The 21630-nt window shown below is 47.4% G+C and overlaps 1 protein-coding gene across 5 annotated transcripts in view; it reads left to right on the forward strand.

Annotated features, from left to right (window-relative positions):
- Positions 1 to 21630, forward strand: part of MICU1 (mitochondrial calcium uptake 1) — a 264556-nt gene that overhangs the window by 238581 nt on the left and 4345 nt on the right. For 4 of the 5 annotated variants that reach the window (XM_005565558.5, XM_005565557.5, XM_074001853.1 and 1 more), the window contains 2 exons: positions 1280 to 1369; positions 10047 to 11055. In XM_005565558.5, the coding sequence (XP_005565615.2) occupies positions 1280 to 1369; positions 10047 to 10207 (251 nt within the window). In that variant the 3' untranslated portion in view covers positions 10208 to 11055. Of the gene's footprint in view, positions 1 to 1279; positions 1370 to 10046; positions 11056 to 21630 lie in introns of those variants that run through there. The other variant, XM_065520916.2, reaches the window with a different exon arrangement.

Here is a 21630-nt window from a genome sequence, read left to right on the forward strand (position 1 = left end):
AAAATATATATGGCATAAAATGTGCCATTATAACCATTTTTAAATATACAAGTCAGTGGAATTACATTAATTACATTCACAATGTTGTACAACCATCATCACTATTTTCAAAATGTTTCCATCACCCCAGACAGAAATTCTGTATACATAAAGCACTAACTCCCCACTCCCCTCAGCCCATGATAATCTCTAATCTATTTTCTGTCTATAAATTGAATATCAGGCACTTTTTATTTTTTGAGACAGTGTCTCTGTTGCACAGGCTGGAGTACAGTGGCGCCATCTCAGGTCACTGAAACCTCTGCCTCTTGGGCTCAAGCTATCCTCCCACTTCAGCCTCCCAAGTAGCTGGTGTGCGCCACCATGCTGGGCTAATTTTTTGCATTTTTGGTAGAGACAGGGTTTCGCCATGTTGCTCATGCTCGTCTCGAACTCTTGAGCTCGAGCAATCTGCTCCCCCCAGCCTCCCAAAGTGCTGGGATTATAAGGATGAACCACTGCAACCTCTGCCTCCTATGTTCATGTGATTCTCCTGCCTCGGCCTCCTGAGTAGTTGGGATTACAGGCGCCCACCACCATGCCCAGCTAATTTTTTGTATCTTTGGTAGAGACGGGGTTTCACCATGTTGGCCAGACTGGTCTCGAACTCTGATCTCAGGTGATCCACCTGCCTCAGCCTCCCAAAGTGCTGGGATTACAGGTGTGAGCCACTGCGCCTGGCCAGCCTAGGCATTCTTAATTAACTATATATACCTCCTAAAGTGTAGCAGCAGTAGAAAAGAACAGAACCTGAGGTGAAAAGGAGGGAGGTTATGGAGGTTATGAATAAAAACTCAATTATCATTTTCTTTTTTTTTTTTTTTTTGAAACGGAGTCTCGCTCTCCCAGGCTGGAGAGCAGTGGCATGATCTCGGCTCACTGCAGCCTCCACCTCTCGGGTTCAAGCAATTCTCTGCCTCAGGCTCCCAAGTAGCTGGGACTACAGGCGCCTGCTACCATGCCCGGCTAATTGTTTGTATTTTTAGTAGAGACAGGGTTTCACCATCTTGGCCAGGCTGGTCTTGAGCTCCTGGCCTCAGGCGATCCACCCTCCTCGGCCTCCCAAAGTGCTGGAATTACAGGCGTGAGCCACTGTGGCCGGCCTAGCTTACCATTTTCTGAAATGTGACTTAAATGCAGTTGAAAACTTGTATTATGACTGAGTTGTTTTATCCCCTGAATCAGAGAAAGCAAAATGAAAGTCCCTCTGCTGTGCTAATGCTCCTCTTTCTTTTTTCAGTGACCATGCAGCAGGTGGCCAGGACAGTGGCTAAAGTGGAGCTCTCAGACCACGTGTGTGATGTGGTGTTTGCGCTCTTTGACTGTGATGGTGAGTGGGGCCCTCTGGAGTCGGGAGGGGAAACAGCCTAGCTGCCCTTAGAGGCCCCGTGTATAATGGAGCCTTGCAGACAGCATCAGTGTACCAGCCCATCCTCTTCAAGCTACCCACCTTTCCCACATCAGCAGCTCAGCCTGCGGCATGATGATACTGAGAAATCGAACCCCTGGCCCTGACTTCTGTTTTCCATTTCTTCTTCTTGTAATTCCAATATGCCTATAGGCCTAAATTAATTTATGACCATAAGCATCTTAAAAATGTCAGACTCAACTTGCTGCTTAGTAGATACAGAGCACTCAAGTATCTGAATGTCTTTAGAAAGAAGACAGCACTGATCTCTCCACCTCCCAGCACACATTCCAGCCAGTCGCATTCCATCTCCATAGCATTCCAGCTCCACACAGTGGTCTGTTGTGTCTGTGGCCACTCTGCTCTGTCGTGTAGCCCATTCAAGAGATCTGGTTCTGGTTTGACCTTGGCATTATTTTTTAGGTATGGTAGCTGATATACTAATAACAACAATAACAGTGGATGCTTACATTTTTTCAATGCTTACTATGAGCCAGAAAGTTAATCTGCTCATTTAATCTTCTGACCTAGGTATTGTTATTGACCACTTTTTACTGATGAGAAAGCTGAGACTCAGAGAGATTAAGTAAATTTCCTAAGATCACCAAGATAATAGTATTTGGGAGACTGAGGCAGGCAGATCACCTGAGGTCAGAAGTTCAAGACCAGCCTGGCCAACATGGTGAAACCCTGTCTCTCTTAAAAATACAAAAATTAGCCAGGCACAGTGGTGGAGGCTTGAGGCAAGAGAATCACTTGAACCCAGGAGGCAGCGGGGAGCAGAGACCGTGCCACAGCACTCCAGCCTGAGCGACAGAGCGAGACTGTATCTCAAAAAAAGTAAATAAATAGTAGATGGCAAAACCAGGATTTAAACTAAAACTGTACTGCCCCCTGTGTTCTGTTTAATGTATTACCACCCTCTCTTACCCCACAGCCAGTATTTGTTGTTTGTCATCCTCCAGAAAGCTGGGCTAATGGAATTCAAGTGCCTCCTCAGAAGCTCCAGCCTATAGAGCTTCCCTTTCGGTCCCAGCATAATGAATCACTTCTGGGCTTTTTTATTCCTTAACTTGGTTCCCTGAGCTTTTTAAGGGTAGTTGCAAGTCGTTTTCACCTTCCTCCTCACATAGGACCTTGGATAGTACTTCTCACATAATAGGTGTTCATTAACTTGAATTATTTGTGTTATTAAGTTGAACTTGAGTTATTTAAATCTCTAGCCTTGGCCTGGCGTGGTGGCTCATACCTGTAATCCCAGCACTTTAAGAGGCTAAGGCAGGAAGATTGTTTGAGCCCGGGAGTTTGAGACCAGCCTGGGCAATATAGTGAGACCTCGTCTCTACAAAAAATTTTAAAAATTAGCCAGGCATGGTGGCACATGTGTGCCTGTAGTCCCAGCTACTCAGGAGGTTGAAGTGAGAAGATTGCTTGAAGCTGGGAGGTCAAGGCCGCAGTGAGCCATGAGCGCACCACTGCACTCCAGCCTGGGTGACAGAGTGAGACCCTGTCTCAAAAAATACAATTAAATAAAAAAAAAAAATATCCAGCCTGTACCCACAAAACCAAGGTTGAACTCAAAGGAAGCCCTAGGGCTAGGTTAAGGAGAGGGCCTCACTCTCACGTAGGGGTGGGTTTATTCTCTAGAGCTGCCCTGCCCACAGTATGATACCCCCAAGGCACATGTGGCTATTAGCTACATTAAAATTTTTTTTTTAATACCTTAAGTTTTAGGGTACATGTGCACAACATGCAGGTTTGTTACATATGTATACACGTGCCATGTTGGTGTGCTGCACCCATTAACTCATCATTTACATTAGGTATATCTCTCAATGCCATCCCTCCCCCTTCCCCGCTCCCTACAATAGGACCCAGTGTGTGATGTTCCCCTTCCTGTGTCCAAGTGATCTTATTGTTCAATTCCCACCTATGAGTGAGAACATGCGGTATTTGGTTTTCTGTTCTTGAAATAGTTTGCTGAGAATGATGGTTTCCAGCTGCATCCATGTCCCTACAAAGGCTACGTTTAAATTTAAACTAGCTAGTGGCTACTGTACTGAAATATAAAACATTTCCCACATCGCAGGGAGTTCTAATGCACAGCACTGCTGTAGACATATATTCACTTTCTCCAGATTTTTGTTTTCACTCCAATCACTTCTAGGTGGTTTAAAATTTTTCCAAATAAAATATATTTTTATTATTTTTATAATTTTTGAAGCCAATATCCAAGAGCTGGTCTGTGAAGTAAATATGGGAATAAATGCGACTAACTTCTCAAGTCCCCCCTTTTCCCTAGAAGTCCTGGGAAATGTTTGATTTTCTAGCTTTTTAGAAAGAGGCTCTGTCAATATCTACTTAAATCACCTTTGGAAAATTATTTAACATCCCTGAGTTTTATTAATCTAGAAAGAAAAAAGTATACTTAATTTAAAAGCCATTGTTACTTTTACCACTGCAAGATCTTAGGTCAAAATGCCAAAGGAAAGCCTGTAGAATGGCTCACAACTGTCATCCCAGCAACCTGGGAGGCTGAGATGGGAGGATCGCTTGAGGCCGGGAGTTCAAGACCAGCTTAGGCAACATAGCGAGATCCCATCTCTACAAAAAATAAGTTTAGCCAGGGTGTGGGAGTGTGTGCCTGTAGTTGTAGCTACTGGAAAGCTGAGGTGGGAGCATCACTTGAGCCCAGGAGTTTGCGACTGTAGTGAGGTATGATCCTAGCACTGCACTCCAGCTTGGGCAACAGAGCAAGACCTCATCTCAAAAAAATAAAATAAATAAACAAAATAAAGTGCCAGGGGATGGAGAATTCGATTTTCAAATAGACTTCTTCATCACAGATTTTAGAATTGAACTCACAAATCACGCATGCATGCCAGTAACATACAGTTATAGACCTGGTTCACAGTAACAAAATCCACTCATAGTGGTCATGTGGTCATCTCTGTCCTTATGGAAGCAGAAGGCAAACCCATAGTAGTTTGAGTGAAGTGACTTCATATTTTTTCATTTTCAAGCTGCTTCTTTTTTTTTTTTTTTTTTTTTTTCTGAGGCTCCCTCTTGTTGCCCAGGCTGAAGTGCAACAGCAACAGCACAGTCTTGGTTCACTGCAACCTCTGCCTCCTGGGGTCAAGTTCTTGTTGCCCAGGCTGGAGTGCAGTGGCACGATCTCGACTCACTGCAACCTCCGCCTCCCAGTTTCAAGCGACTCTCCTGCCTCAGCCTCTCGAGTAGCTGGGATTACAGGCACCCACCACCACACCCAGCTAACTTTTTTTGTATTTTTAGTAGAGACAGGGTTTTACCCTGTTGGCCAGGCTGGTCTTGAATTCCTGACCTCAGGTGATCCACCTGCCTCAGCCTCCAAAAGTGCTGGGATTACAGGCGTGAGCCACCGCACCCAGCCTCAAGCTTCTTTTTTTTTTTGAGGCGGAGTCTCGCTCTGTCGCCCAGGCTGGAGTGCAGTGGCCGGATCTCAGCTCACTGCAAGCTCCGCCTCCCGGGTTTACACCATTCTCCTGCCTCAGCCTCCCGAGTAGCTGGGACTACAGGCGCTCGCCACCGTGCCCGGCTAGTTTTTTGTATTTTTTAGTAGAGACGGGGTTTCACCGTGTTAGCCAGGATGGTCTCGATCTCCTGACCTCGTGATCCACCCGTGTTGAGAACTTTCTGTTCTCTTAATTACATTTTTTTTATTTGTTTTTGTTTTTTTTAGAGAGAGGTCTCACTGTGTTTTCTAGGCTGGCCTCAAACTCCTGACTCAAGTAGTCCTCCCTTCTTGGCCTCCCAAAATGGTGGGATTACAGGCATGAGCCACTGCACCTGCTCTGTCACCAGGCAGGAATGTGGTGATGAGATCATAGCTCACTGTAACCTCAAACTCCTGAGTTCAAGTGATCCCCTCACCTCAGCCTCTCGAGTAGCTTTGGAGGCACATGCCACCACACCCAGCTAGTTTTTTTTTTTTTTTAATTTTTTGTAGAGAAGGGGTCTTGCTATGTTGCCCAAGCTCGTCTCAAACTTCTGGCCTAAAGCTGTCCTCTTGCTTTGGTCTCCTGAGTTGCTGAGATTACAAGCATGAGCCACCACACCTGGCGTACATTTCTTTTTTTTTTTTTTTCGAGATAGCATCTTGCTCTGTTGCCAGGCTGGAGTGCGGGGGCACAATGTTGGCTCACCACAACCCCCTCCTTTCAGACTCAAGCAATTCTCCCACTTCAGCCTCCCAAGTAGCTGGGATTACAGGCAGGCACCACCATGCTCAGCTTATTTTTTAACTTTTTGTAGAGACAAGGTCTCACTATATTGCTCATGCTGGTCTTGAACTCCTGAGCTCAAATGATCCACCTTAACCTCCCAAAGTGCTGAGATTACAGGTGTGAGCCACCATGCCTCAGCCTACATTCCTTTTCTTTTTTTTTTCTTTTTTTTTTTTTTTTTTTTTTTTTGAGACGGAGTCTCGCTCTGTTGCCCAGGCTGGAGTGCAGTGGCCGGATCTCAGCTCACTGCAAGCTCCGCCTCCCGGGTTCCTACCATTCTCCTGCCTCAGCCTCCCGAGTAGCTGGGACTACAGGCGCCCGCCACCTCGCCCGGCTAGTTTTTTGTATTTTTTTAGTAGAGACGGGGTTTCACCGTGTTAGCCAGGATGGTCTCGATCTCCTGACCTCGTGATCCGCCCGTCTCAGCCTCCCAAAGTGCTGGGATTACAGGCTTGAGCCACCGCGCCCGGCTTTTTTTTTTTTTTTTCTTTTTGAGATGGAGTTTCACTCTTGTTGCGCAGGCTGGAGTGCAGTGGCACAGTCATGGTTCACTGCAACCTCTGTCTCCTGGGGTCAAGCAATTCTCCTGCTTCAGCCTCCCAAGTAGCTGGGATTACAGGTGCCCGCCACCACGCCCGGCTAATTTTTTTGTATTTTTAGTAGAGACAGGGTTTCACCACGTTGGCCAGGCTGGTCTCGAACTTCTGACCTCAGGTTCTCCACCCGCCTCAGCCTCCCAAAGTGCTGGGATTACAGGCGTGAGGCACTGTGCTTGGCCTCAGCCTACATTCTTGATAAGCCAAATTATTCATTATTTTTCAGCCAAGCAAGGCCCTTTTTTTTTTTTTTTTTGACAAAGAGTCTCACCCAGGCTGGAGTGCAGTGGCGCGATCTCAGTTCCCTGCAAGCTCTGCCTCCCAGGTTCACACCATTCTCCTGCCTCAGCCTCCTGAGTACCCGGGACTACAGGCACCCGCCACCACACCCAGCTAATTTTTTTGTATTTTTAGTAGAGACGGGGTTTCACCGTGTTAGCCAGGATGGTCTTGATCTCCTGACCTCGTGATCCGCCCGTCTCGGCCTCCCAAAGTGCTGGGATTATAGGCGTGAGCCACTGCACCCAGCCCAAGCAAGGCTATTTTTTAACTTTTTATTATATTGCAATATAATATACATATGGAAAAGTACAATTTTTTTTTTTGAGACAGAGTCTTACTCTGTCACCCAGGCTGGAGTGCAGTGATGCCATCTCTGCTCACTGCAACCTCCACCTCCCAAATTCAAATGATTCTCATGCCTCAGCCTCCCAAGTAGCTGGGATTATAGGCACCCACCACCACGCCCAGCTAATTTTTTGTATTTTTAGTAGAGACGAGGTTTTATCATGCTGACCAGGCTGGTCTCGAACTCCTGGTCTTAAGCCATCTGCCCGCCTCGGCCTCCCAAAGTGCTGTGATTACAAGCGTGACCCACTGTGCCCAGCCTAAAGTACAAATATCTTAAGCATACAGCTTGGTGAATTTTTAAAAAGCTGAACACACTTGTATAACCAGCATTATTTAGAAACATCACATTACCAGGACTACAGAGCCCCACTTGGTACCTCCAGTCACTTCCTTCCCCAAGAGTCACCACTTTTCTGACTTCTAGTAACACAGTTTTACCTTTGTACTTTATGTAAATAAGCCAAAGGTTTTTTTGTTTTGGTTTTGGGTTTTGTTTTGTTGGGTTTGGTTTTGGGTTTTGTCTTGCTGTGGGGGTTTCCTGTCTCTGAGGATGCCCATACTCTCTTCAGCCAGAAAACATGAGCCAGTTTAGGTTTTGGGTACTCTACAGAAGTAAACCATTTATTCCTTCCTTCCACACTCCTCCCAGACCAATCATGAGTAGAGGTAGGTTTGTGGGTTTCCTGCTGTCTTACCACCACCAGTAATGGGTGTCATTCTTTTAATCAACAGGCTCCTGGCTGTCTTGCAAGGGGTGACTGTACGTCTGCTATCACGGTGGTTACTGTTCCGCGTGGCTTGGGTGATTTCTAGTTAAGACAGATGCTCTCGGCCAGGCTCTGTGGCTCACGCCTATAATCCCAGCACTTTGGGAGGCCGAGGCGGGCGGATCACGAGGTCAGGAGATCGAGACCATCCTGGCTAACACGATGAAACCTGTCTCTACTAAAAATACAAAAAAAATTAGCCAGTCATGATGGCAGACACCTGTGGTCTCAGCTACTCAGGAGGCTGAGGCGGGAGAATGGCATGAACCTGGGAGGCGGAGCTTGCAGTGTGCCGAGATCGCGCCACTGCACTCCAGCCTGGGTGACAGAGCGAGACTCCATCTCAAAAAAAAAAATAAATAAACAAACACATACTCTCCGGCGGGCGCGGTGGCTCACACCTGTAATCCCAGCACTTTGGGAGGCCGAGGCAGGTGGATCATAAGGTCAGGAGTTTGAGACCAGCCAGGCCAACATAGTGAAACCCCATCTTTACTAAAAATGCAAAAACATTAGGGCCAGGCGCGGTGGCTCATGCCTATAATCCCAGCACTTTGGGGGGCCAAGATGGGCGGATCATGAGGTCAGGAGTTGGAGACCAGCCTGGCCAACATAGTGAAACCCCATCTCTATTAAAAATACAAAAATTAGCCAGGTGTGGTGGCACGTGCCTGTAGTCCCAGCTACTCAGGAGGCTGAGGCAGGAGAATCTCTTGAACCCAGCAGGTGGAGGTTGCAGTGAGCCAAGATCTTGCCACTGCACTCCAGCCTGGGCAACAGAGAGAGACTCCAGTCTGGGTGACAGAGCAAGACTCCATCTCAAAAGAAAAAAAATTACAAAAATTAGCCGGGCATGGTGGCACGTGCCTCTAGTCCCAGCTACTCGGGAGGCTGAGGCAGGAGAATCTCTTGAACCTGGGAGGCGGAGGTTGCGTGAGCTGAGATCACGCCACTGCACTACAGCCTGGGCGACAGAGCAAGGCTCCGTCTCAAAACAAACAAACAAACAAACAAAACAGATGCTCTCCAAAGTTTCTTCCAGCCCTGAGATTCTGACGCTGAAGAGGGTGGATTGGGAAACCATGAGAAAATAGGCTGGATCCAAAGCTGAAGTTTGATTTTGGTTTTCCCCATGAAACCCTTCACCATCTCTCCACTGCAGCAGAGATGCTATTGCAGCAGTCTCCTAACTGACCCCATATTCCAGGTGTGCTGCCTTCCAATTCATCCTCACACAGCCAGCCAGAAAAATCTGTCCACAGTGGAAATCTGCCTACTTCTTACTCCCCTGCTTCCAGTTTTTTCTGCTGTTCCATTGCCTAGAAGAGAAAGTGCCAGCCCTTTAGGAGCAATACACACCCTGGGGTACCTGTCTCCTGCCCACCTCTTTTTTTTTCCCCCTAGAGACATGGTCTCACTGTGTCACCCAGGCTGGAGTGCAGCGGCCATCATAGCACACTGCAGCCTTGGCTCCTGGCGATTGCTACAATCACTGGGTGGTAATCAAGCGATCATCCTGCCTTAGCCTCCCAAGTAGCTGGGACTACAAGTGTCCACCACTATGCCCAGTTAATTTGAAAAAAATTTTTAGAGACAGGGTCACACTATGTTGTCTAGGCTGGTCTTAAACTCTTGACCTCAAGAGATCCTCCTGCCTCAGCCTCCCAAGTAGCTAGGATAACAAGCACAAGTCACCACACTCGGCTCCCTGCCTTCCTCCTTAGTTTACTTCCCAAATACCTGCCTCTTTAGTGTCCAGCAATACCTAACTGCCTACTTGTAGTTCCCTAGCAACCACACTGCGTCCTGCCTGTACCCTTGCGTATGCTACTTCTCCTCCTGGAATGCCTCCCCCACCTGCCCTTCACTTGGCCAATTGCTGCTAATCCTGTGAGATTCTACTCAGGAGTCACTTCCAGGAAGCCTTTACTGTCTGTCCTTGCATCACCCTCAGTCAGGGTGGGAGATTCTTCCTCTGTGCCCCCATAGCATCCTCTGTTTACCCCACACTGTGGTAATAATGTGTCTCTCTTACAACTCGGGAGTATTTCAAGGGACAAAGCTCAAAGCTCATTTATCTCCTTGTTCTAAACAGTTGGCACAAGACCTGGCATATACTGTATTTTCATTCAACTTTTGTCACACTACACTGAACTGTCACTGAGTTGCAGTCGGTAATATCAAGGAAGGAATAAACTAATGAATTCTAAGATAAGAGAATTGAGTTTGGCTGTGAGAATGTCTGGGCTTTGGAATCCACTTTGTGTGGACAATGGAATTTTCTCAGTGGTATTGTTCCTAGGCCAACACTTATCCCTGTTGTGTTTGCCTCTTCCTCTAGGCAATGGTGAGCTGAGCAATAAAGAATTTGTTTCCATCATGAAGCAACGGCTGATGAGAGGCCTGGAAAAGCCTAAAGACATGGGTTTCACTCGCCTCATGCAGGCCATGTGGAAATGTGCACAGGAAACTGCTTGGGACTTCGCTTTACCCAAACAGTAACCCCACACTGCAAGAGGGGACCTCTCCACCCCCAGTACCCCGGATCCCCTCCGCAGAGTCTCGGCAGAGCCCTTTGTGCTGCTACTTCTGGAAGTAGTGTCCCTTCCTCCCGGGGATGACCTCAGGACTCTGTCGATTTCCCCTTTACCCTTCCTCGTCCCCGTGTTCTGCTGGGCTCTGATTCTGCCCGGTGATTATCCCCATAGGTTCTCAAAAACATGAACAAGTCTGAAAAGCTCAGACATTTGGCAGCCTAAACAGCACTACCCATTCAAGCACCCGGTGGATAAAGAATGCAGGGAACCATCCACACAGCTGCCAACCCTGGGAAGCATCCAGTTCTCAAATCGTTTTTGCTATGGATTTATATTAACGAGAACATTCCTTGCTTTCCCTCCTGCTGGTATTTTAAAGCCACAAGTAGGGAAGATATCTGGCAGGCAGAAAGAAGTCTGTGATGATAAATGAGAATGAGGATGACCTAGGCACCCTACGCTAGCGTGAGAAGACTGCACCCCAGGAAGGATCTGTGTTAGTCCCTGGGATGGCTCCAAGGTCTGCTCTAGGAAGGCAGCATGCTCAGTGGGAACACAGCAAGATTCAGAATTTAAAGTAGTTGCTTCATGGCTCTCTGCACTCCCTTTTCTTCCTCGCAGCCTCCCTAAGATGACTCCAGTGTGACTCTGTGCTTAGTGAGCAATAGTGATTGAGCTCATGTTCCCTGCAAGTGCCGCTTCCCCTCCAGGATGGGCCTCTAAAGCTGAGGCCTGGCTGGGAGCCTGTTTGCCCTCTGTCTTAAACAAACACTTGTAAAATACCACTTTAATTATAACCGTTTGCAATAAGCATCCCCAAAGTTCCCTGTCTCCTTTATTTTAGGGTCCTCTAGGCCCTTTTCATTCTATGTCCCCACAGGGTTTAAGATTTTGCTGGAAGCAGACCTGTTTTCTTTCTACCAGAGTCTGGTTCTTTCTGATGAAGAGCAACTTTAGACACAGACAAAAAGTGAGGGCTTTTGGAGGTTAATGGTGGCATTGTCCCTGCACAGTTTGGTTAGCATTTCATTCTGGGCCAACGTGCACAGTCCCTGCTTATTCATGCCCCACAGTAAGGAACTAAGATGGGGCGTATGTGAGGAATCATCTAGTATGGTGGACCTAAGTTTTGTGGGGTTTTTTGTTTTTGCTTTTGTTTTGAGACAGGGTCTCGTTCTGCAACCCAAGCTGGAATGCAGTGGCACAATCCCAGCTCACCATAACCTCCGCCTCCCAGGCTCAAGCCATCCTCCCACCCAGGCCTCCTGAGTAGCTGGGAGTATAGGTGCATGCCACCACAACTGGCTAATTTTTGTATTTTTTATAGAGACAGAGTTTCGCCACGTTGCCCTAAGACTTTCACCATGAGGACGTAAGTTTTAAGAACCATAACAACCAGCCGGGCACGGTGGCTCACACCTGTAATCCCAGCACTTTGGGAGGCTGAGGCTGGCAGATCATGAGGTCAGGAGTTCGAGACCAGCCTGACCAACATGGTGAAACCCTGTCTTTACCGAAAATACAAAAATTAGCCGGGCGCGGTGGCAAGTGCCTGTAGTCCCAGCTACTCAGGAGGCTGAGGCAGGAGAATCACTTGGACCTGAGAGGCAGGAGGTTGCAGTGAGCTGAGATCGTGCCTTTGCACTCCAGCCTGGGTGACAGAGTGAGACTCCGTCTCAAAAAAAAAAAAAAAAAAGAACCATAACAACCAGTGTGGTGGACCCAGTGTTGCCGCTAACTCAGTGTGCTCTTGAGCAAGCCATTTCCCGCCTGTTTCCGCGTCTATAGAATGACAGCTAGGGATGGGCTAAAGGAGCCTTGAGGTTTCTTCTAGGTCGCAAAGCCTCTGCTTCAGCTCTCCTCCAGAACGCCTGCAGTCCCCAGAACCTCCAGGTAATGCTTCCTGGCATGTCTCGTTGGCATGGCCAACATCATAGAACCACCACACCGAAAACTCAGCACTTCTGTGAGGTGGCTGCTCTGAATGTGTTAGTAGGGAGTGCTTGTCAGCCAGAGAAGAACAGAGGCCTGGCTCTGCACCTGTGGCTTCACTGGGAAGGTACTAACCCTAGAATTTACAGAGCAGTTTAAGAACCTCCTTTTTTTTTTCTTCTTTTTTGAGACAGAGTCTTGCTCACTCTGTTACCAAGACCGGAGTGCAGTGGCATGATCTCAGCTCACTCACTGCAACCTCTGCCTCCTAAATTCAAGTGATTCTCCTGCCACAGCCTCCTGAGTAGCCAGGATTACAGGTGTACGCCACCACACCCAGCTAACTTTTGTATTTTTAGGAGAGATGGGGTTTCACCATGTTGGCCAAGCTGGTCTCAAACTTCTGACCTCAAGTGTTCCACCCACCTTGGACTCCCAAAGTGATGGGTTTGCAGGTGTGAGCCACCACGCCAAACTACAACCTCACTTTTAACATCCTTTCTGGGATATTAGATTATCTCTCAAAGGAGCTGGCCACTCTCCTACCTCATCTGTCTGTCAACTTTCCCCTCTTGGGGTGTCCCTCATATCAAAGTAAAGGCTTTGCTCTGCTCATTGCACCAGGCCTGGGGCATAAGCAAAACATGAGCTTTTCTTAAAGTTGTCCCAGAATCCTAAAATCACTCTTTCCTTTGACCCTCCTTTCTTCAGCCTGAAAGAGGAGTCTCATTCCCAGTCTTTGTGGGACATTCATTTCCCTACAAGAGATCTGCTGATTGGCCTGGGTTCACTAAAGCTGAAAGCTGGAGCATGGCAGGAGAGGGTCAGGATCTCACGTGCAACATCTTGAAACCGAGGGTCAAGGGTACATATCACAGGTACATGGAATTCCAAATGAACTCCACCAGCTCCTAGGAGTGCCTGAGGAAGCAGAGGGTGGTACAGGTGCTCAAGAAGACATGACAGCCGCACTTTGGCACAATAGGTTAAATGTGCAGGTGAGAGGTACAAGCTAAGTCACCCAGAAGAGACCAAGATCCCCAAGGAAAAAGTCAAGGTGACGTGAGCAGCCAGAGAGGATTTTAGTAGGCAGAGTTTTTGATAAGCTGGGGAACATATGGGAACACACAGGGTTGATTTCTGCTTTGCTTTTTATTCAAATTGTTTCTTCTAGATAGAATAAGCCTCCGCTTCTCCAAGACTCAGCTAATCCAGCATGGTGGCTCATATCTGTAATCCCAGCACTATAGGAGGCCAAGGTGGGAGGATCGCTTGGGCCCAGGAGTTTGAGCCCAGGAGTTCAAGGCGACACAGCAAAACCCCACCTCTACAAAAAATTACAAAAATTAGCCGGGTGTGGTGGCACACACCTGTAATCCCAGCTAATCCGGAGGCTGAAGTGGGAGGATCACTTGAGCCTGGAGGCAGAAGTTGCAGTGAGCCGAAATCACACGACTGCACTCCAGCCTGGGCAACAGAGTGAGACCCTGTCTCAAAAACAGAATGTGCATACATGATCTTTAAGTACCCCACCTAGTTTTAGTTCTGGCTAGAGCATATGCTCTTTAACCCTGTTGGACTCTAAGGCAAAGGAGAGGTCCAGGCAATGACTGCACCCAGGCAAGGAAGCAGGCACCGCAGCATGGGAGCCAGGAGCCAGGCTCCTTGGCGAGGGTATCCAACTGCAAGCCTTAGCACAGCCCAAGCAGGGTTATGTGCCCTCTCAAGAAACAGAACAGGAAGGAGGAGGAGACAGAGTCTGGTTTAGCTTTCAGGCTTCAAGTGCCACCTGCTGGCAAGAAGGCTCAGTGCAGGGACTCATTGGCCTAGAGTCAGGGAAGGGGAGGCTGTTGAGTCCAGCCTAGACCCAACCCTACTCCAGAGAATAGGCCTCCCCAGGGACCTGAGTCACGTGGAGTGGGGTGAAACGAACAGCCACAGATGGATCGTAATCATAAAGAGTGACACTATTGGGAGGCCGAGGCAGGCGAATCACAAGGTCAGGAGATCGAGACCGTCCTGGCTAGCACAGGCTCTACTAAACTCTACTAAAAATACAACAAAAATTTGCCGGGCGTGGTGGCACGTGCCTGTAATCCCAGCTACTTGGGAGGCTGAAGCAGGAGAATCGCGTGAACCCAGGAGGCCGAAGTTGCAGTGAACCAAGATCGCGCCACTGCACTCTAGCCTGGCGATAGAGCAAAGACTGCATCTTAAAAAAAAAAAAAAAAAGGGCCGGGCACGGTGGCTCACGCCTGTAATCCCAGCACTTTGGGAGGCCGAGGCGGGCGGATCACGAGGTCAGGAGATCGAGACCATCCTGGCTAACACGGTGAAACCCCGTCTCTACTAAAAATGCAAAAAATTAGCCGGGCGAGGCGGCGGGCGCCTATAGTCCCAGCTACTCGGGAGGCTGAGGCAGGAGAATGGCGTGAACCTGGGAGGCGGAGCTTGCAGTGAGCCGAGATCGCGCCATTGCACTCCAGCCTGGGCGACTAAGCGAGACTCTGTCTCAACAAAAAAAAAAAAAAAAAAAAGAATGACACTAGGGATCTGAATGTAATTGTGCAGAGGAAAAAAGCTATTTATGCCCATGTATTGTTTGTTCTGTGTCCTAAGGGTGGGAATTGTTCCTAGGAATTAAGAAGGTATAATTCCCTCTCTTCGTTCTGCAACTCTACTGATCGCCTACCACGGACCCGAGCACTAAGCAGGACTTTCGAGGAGTTTGCATTCTAGTGAGGAAAACAGAAAAGCAGCCATAAAGTTAAGTACAGGCTGCTACAAGAGCACTTAGAAGAGCAGGAGCCAGGCACAGTGGCTCACACCTGTAACTCCAGCACTTTGGGAGGCCAAGGCGGGCAGATCACCTGAGGTCAGAAGTTCAAGACCAGCCTGGGCAACACAGTGAGACCTCTCTCTCTAAAAAAAAAAAAAAAAAAAAAAAAAAAAAAAAAAAAAATTAGCCAGGCATAGTGGTACATGCCTGTAGTCCCAGCTACTCAGGAGGCTAAGGCAGGAAGATTGCTTGAGCCAAGGAGGTTGAGGCTGCAGTGAGCCAAGATTACACCACTGCACACCAGCCAGAGTGACAGAGCAAGACCCTGTCTCAAAGGCCATTTAATGCAGACTTGGGAGTTCAAGGCAGGCTTGCAGAGGAAGTGGCTTGGTTTGTTTATTTTAAAAAGCACTGAGATGTAGGAGTTACAAAGTGGTCTAGGGGAGTATGCAGGCAGAGGCCAGTGTACAAAGATCCAGAGGCCAGAAAAGCATGTTTCATTCTGGGAAACAGAGAGTATTCAGTATACATTGAGAAGTGATTTTGTGACCCAAGAATTAATTAAGATGGTGGTCATCAACAAAAACAGATTAAAAATCCAGTTGGACATACACATATATAAATAACAAAAAATAATAATGGAAATTTTAAAAATGCTTAGAACTGGCTGGGCACTGTGGCTCACACCTGTAATCTCAGGGAGGTTGAAGCAAACAGATCACCTGAGGTCAGGAGTTTGAGACCAGCCAGGCCAACATAGTGAAACCCCATCTCTACTAAAATTATAAAAATTAGCTGGGTGTGGTGGTACACACCTGTAATCCCAGCTACTCGGGTAGCTGAGGCACAAGAATCGCTTGAACCCAGGAGGTGGAATTTGCAGTGAGCCATGATCGCACCACTGCACACAAGCCAGGGTGACAGAGTGAGACTCTGTCTCAAAAAAAAAAAAAAAAAAAAAAAAAAAAAAAGCTTAGAACTAAATATAATGAAAATGAAACATTTTAAAACTTGTAGGACACAGCTAAGGGAAACTTAAAAACTTTTTAACAAACTTCCACACTTATTTACAGAAAATAGCTGACAATAAGCTAAGCATGTACTTTGAGAAATTGGAAAAAGAATGGAACAAATCACCTGAGGTCAGGCGTTCGAGACCAGCCTGACCAAAATAGTGAAACCCCATCTCTACTAAAACTACAAAAATTAGCCAGTCATAGTGGCTCACGCACCTGTAGTCCCAGCTACTCAGGAGGCTGAGGCAGGAGAATCACTTGAACTCAGGAGGTGGAGGTTGCAGTGAGCCAAGATCACGCCACTGCACTCCAGCCTGAGTGACAGATACTGCATCAGTTTAAAAAGTAATAAACAGCAGGGCGCAGTGGCTCACACCTGTAATCCCAGCGCTTTGGGAGGCTGAGGTGGGCAGGTCACAAGATCAAGAGATTGAGACCATCCTGGCCAACATGGTGAAACCCTGTCTCTACTAAAAATACAAAAATTAGCCAGACGTGGTGGTGCGTGCCTGTAGTCCCAGCTATTCAGGAGGCTGAGGCAGGAAAATTGCTTGAACCCAGGAGGCAGAGGTTGCAGTGAGCCAAGATTGTGCCACTGCACTCCAGCCTGGCGACAGAGTGAGACTCCATCTCAAAAAAAAAAAAAAAAAAAGGAATAATACTATGAACTTTATACCAATAAATTTGAAATGAATTATTTCCTAGAAAATATAATTTACCAGGCCAGGCGCAGTGGCTCACGCCTGTAATCCCAGCACTTTGGCAGGCCGAGGCGGGTGGATCACGAGGTCACGAGGTCAGGAGAGCAAGACCGTCCTGTCTAACATGGTGAAACCCCCTCTCTACTAAAAATACAAAAAATTAGCTGGGCGTGGTGGCGGGCGCCTGTAGTCCCAGCCACTCCGGAGGCTGAGGCAGGAGAACGGCGTGAACCCGGGAGGCGGAGCTTGCAACGAGCCGAGATCGCACCACTGCACTCCAGCCTGGGCGACAGAGCGAGACTCCGTCTCAAAGAAAAATAAAAATAAAAATAAAATATATATATATATAAAAATTTACCCGAAAAACGCAAGGAAACAAAATCTAAACAGACTATACTAAATTGAATCAGTAGTTAGAAATCTACTTAACAACAAAAAGTATACCAAATCCAGGTGGCTTTATATGAGGGAGAAAAAAAAAAAAAAACGAATCAGATTCTGTAGGGCCCTGTAATCCCAAATGAGGAGTTTGGACTTTTATCTTAATGATAATTAGAAGCCACCGAAGGGCTTTAAGCAGGAAAATGACATAATGAGCTGTGATTTTTTTTTTTTTTTTTTTTTTTTTGAGACGGAGTCTCGCTCTGTAGCTCAGGCTAGAGTGTAGTGGCGCCATCTCGGCTCACTGCAAGCTCCGCCGCCCGGGTTCACGCCATTCTCCTGCCTCAGCAGGGGTAGCTGGGACTACAGGCCCCCGCCACCACGCCTGGCTAATTTTTTTGTATTTTTTAGTAGAGACAGGGTTTCACCGTGTTAGCCAGGATGGTCTAAATCTCCTGACCTCGTGATCCGCCCACCTCGGCCTCCCAAAGTGCTGGGATTACAGACTGAGCTTTGATTTTTAAAATGATGGCTTTGCCTGCATCCAGGTTGGAATGTGATCCAGGCTGGAGATTTATAATCAGTTTTAAAATGTAGAAAGCAGCTAGGTTTGGTGGCTTACGTCTGTAATCCCAGCACTTTGGGAGGCCATGGCAGGTGGATCACCTGAGGTCAGGAGTTCAAAACCAGACTGCCAACATGGCGAAACCCCGTCTCTACTAAAAATACAAAAATTAGCCAGGCATGGTGGCGGGCGCCTGTAATCCCAGCTACTTGGGAAGCTGAGACAGAAGAATCGCTTGAATTTGTAAGACAGAGGTTGCAGTAAGCTGAGATCGTGTCACTGCACGCCAGCCTGGGTAATGGAGGAAGACTCCATCTCAAAAATAAAATAAAATACTAAAATGTTCATGAAAGCCTTGATTAGGGGAATGCCTGCAGAGCTGGAGGAAAGGATTTAGGAGTTGTTTAGGTCTGAGTGATTTGGGCTGAGGGGTAAGCATGAGGGTAATAAATTGGAGGATGATGAAGGGAGAATGAATAATTTAGGATGAAACCTGGGTTTCTGTTTGGGTAACTACATGTATGGTGGTGCTCTTCAGTGGGACTGGGAAATTGGGAGGAGAGCCAAGTTTCAGTAGAAGATGACGAGACCATTTTTGGCTTGTTGCGGTGCCAAGAGACATCCAGTGGAATTATCTGATAGGCAGACAGGAGGGTCTGGGCCCAGGAAAGAGGTCTGGAGGGAGATATGGTTTGGGAATCTCCTATAAAACCTGGGTTTTGGCCAGGCACGGTGGCTCACGCTTGCAATCCCAGCACTTTGGGAGGCCGAGGTGGGTGGACCACCTGAGATCAGGAGTTCGAGACCAGCCTGACCAACGTAGTGAAACCCTGTCTCTACTAAAAATACAAAACTTAGCTTGGGTGGTTTCGGGTGCCTGTAGTCCCAGCTACTCAGGAGGCTGAGACAGGAGAATCGCTTGAACCCGGGAGGTGGAGGTTGCAGTGAGCTGAGATTGCACCACTGCACTCCAGCCTGGGTGACACAGCGAGACTCCATCTCAAAAAGAAATCCCAAAACCTGGGTTCCTGCAATTTCAAGGTCAACTGACCATGAATACATGAAATCTCCAGATCATTTTCCCAACTGAAAATATTAATACCAGCTCCATCTCTTCCCCTAAGGGAAACTGGAAATAGAAATCATCAAAGTGCAAGGACTTTAACCAAAAAGTCTGTACTTGGTGGGATATCCAGGAGACAGACCAGGTTCGGTACAGAGGGCTGTGGTTGGCCTGTGCCCTTATCACTCCAGTGTCCAGCCTCTGGCTCTCCCTAGGTATAGAAGTCTTCTTCTCCTGGGAGGAGGAGACAGCAAGGGGCTAAAATGGGGGTCCAGAGGTGCTGTGGGGGAATATTCACGTGTTCATTCAACAAATAATTTATTGAAGCTCAAAGTGAAAATCCAGTTACCTATCAGTTATTCACAGTCTTGCGTGAATTCTTTTTTTTTTTTTTTTTTTTTTTTTTTTTGAGACGGAGTCTCGCTCTGTCGCCCAGGCTGGAGTGCAGTGGCCGGATCTCAGCTCACTGCAAGCTCCGCCTCCCGGGTTCGGGCCATTCTCCTGTCTCAGCCTCCTGAGTAGCTGGGACTACAGGCGCCCGCCACCTCGCCCGGCTAGTTTTTTGTATTTTTTAGTAGAGACGGGGTTTCACCGTATTAGCCAGGATGGTCTCAATCTCCTGACCTAGTGATCCGCCCGTCTCAGCCTCCCAAAGTGCTGGGATTACAGGCTTGAGCCACCGCGCCCGGCCGCGTGAATTCTTTTCATCATCTTCAATGTGAGGCTTAGCTTGGTTGTTTGTTTACAGTTTTTAAACAAGTAAACATCCACATAGTTCCAGAATCAAATACTGGGAATCCACTGGTATTTGATTCCAGAATCATCCACAGCGTGCAGAGGCTCATGTCTGTAATCCCAGCACTTCGGGAGGATCGCTTCAGCTCACGAGTTCAAGACCACCCTGGGCAACATGACAAAACCCCATCTCTACTAAAAATACGAAAAAATAACTGGGCGTGGTAGCATGTGCCTGTGATCCCAGCTACTTGGGAGGCTGAGGTGGGAGGATCGCTTGAACCTGGGGAGGTTGAGGCTTTAGTGAGCCTTGATTGTGCTACTGCACTCCAGCCTGGACAACAGAGTGAGACCTGTCTCAAAAAAAAGGTGTCTACATTGAGGTCTCATTCTCAGCCATCCCCACAGCTGCCTGGTATTCCATTATATACCATAGCTTAGTCAAAAGGGTAGTTTATTGAGGGAGAGATTTTGGAGCCTGGAGTTTTTTTTGAAAAAGAGGCCTTGTGGGGTCACATTTGGAGGCAGAAGGAGACACTGGGCAGCCAGGGAGTAAAAGAGCAAAGGCCATGAAGTGGGGCATATTCCACTGACTTGGCCATTCTTCCTGAAGCCTTAGGAAGGAATCTAGCCCCCTGACTTGCTCAGGGAAGCTCTGGATAAAATATGTGAGGAGAGAAAAACCTGCCTCTGGGATTCACTTACTCTGTTCATTTAACAAATATGTATGAGCCTCTATTAGGTATCAGGCCCTGTGCTCAGACCATGGGCAACATGGGGGCAAGATCTCCATCTTGCTTTAGCTGGAGACAGAATGTAAATAAACTCACAAGCAAAGGCAGTGAAAGTGGGAGTCCATGGAGGGTCTGGGCTTAATAAGTGCTATGGGAATTCAAAGCAGGGGGAGTTCCTGCAGAAGCCCCTTTCTCAGCCTCAGACCCTGGCTCAGATGTCATCTCCCACAGGAGACCTTCCCAGTGCTACACACATAACTGACAATTCTGTCTTCTGAGCCGCTGGAATTTACACAGTCCCACTGTCCTTACCACAGTACCCTGTCATTCTTTTCAATCTGTCTCCCTTACTAGACTGTGACTTTTCAATCTGACTCCCTTACTAGACTCCCTGATGGCAGGTTCTGTCCTTATTCATGGTGCATCTCTGAATCCCTAAATCTCTGCACAGTACCTGGCTTTCAGTATAGACATATGACTATTAAATTCTCTCTCACACAGAGGAGACAGGGTTTAAGCCGAGCCCTGAGAATAAATTAGATTTGGACAGATGGGAAAGAATTAAAGCAAACAGGCATATAGATAGGAGTGAAGTGAGACATTCAATCAGTAAAGATGGGGAAGGTACAATGGGAAATAAAAGCATGTTAAAGGCAGATTGTGAATTCTTAGTATCCCCAGAAGAGAGAAATCTAGAGGCTGATAATTACCCAATACAAAGGTGGTTTCAGGTCTAGGAGCAAAATGAGGAGATGCCGAGATTCACTGGTAGATTCCTTTTTTCAGTAATTTCTGGATATCTGTGAAGGCGGCAATGAAAGGTTTAGGTTTGGTTTTTTGGTTTTTTTTCTTTTTCCTTTTTTTTTAGAAACTGTCTCCTCCCTCTGTTGCTGAGGCTGGAATGCAGTGATACGACCTCGGCTCAAAGCAACCTCCACCTCCCAGGTTCAAGTCATTCTCGTGCCTCAGTCTCCCAAGTAGCTGGGATTACAGGCGCCTGCCACCACACCCAGCTAATTTTTGTATTTTTAGTAGAGATAGTGTTTCACCATGTTGGCCAGGCTGGTCTTGAACTCCTGACCTCAAGTGATTTACCCACCTTTGCCTCCCAAAGTCCAAAGATTACAGGCATGAGCCATGGCGCCCGGCCTTTGTCTCTCCTTTTAAGCTTCATCCACCTACGGATACCATGATTCCAGCTAGTTAGAATGGATGTTTCCAGTTTTTTCCCTTAGATCAAAATCATGACATCTTGATTTCAAAGATCATCAAGGAGAGAGTGTAATTTCAAGTCATCCCTAGCATACCAGCTCCAAGACCAGGGATTATAATGTTTGACATGAACTGAGTTGGGGTGTGTCTCTCTTTCCTGGCCTTTGGACTAAGAGGGACCGACAAAAAGTCAAATTAGCCTCACGACCAAAAACAAGACACCCAGCGTGACTTAGATTTGTAAGAAAGGCATGGGCTCCTTAGACCAGC

This window comes from Macaca fascicularis, chromosome 9 (assembly GCF_037993035.2).
Source record: "Macaca fascicularis isolate 582-1 chromosome 9, T2T-MFA8v1.1".
NCBI lineage: Eukaryota > Metazoa > Chordata > Mammalia > Primates > Cercopithecidae > Macaca > Macaca fascicularis.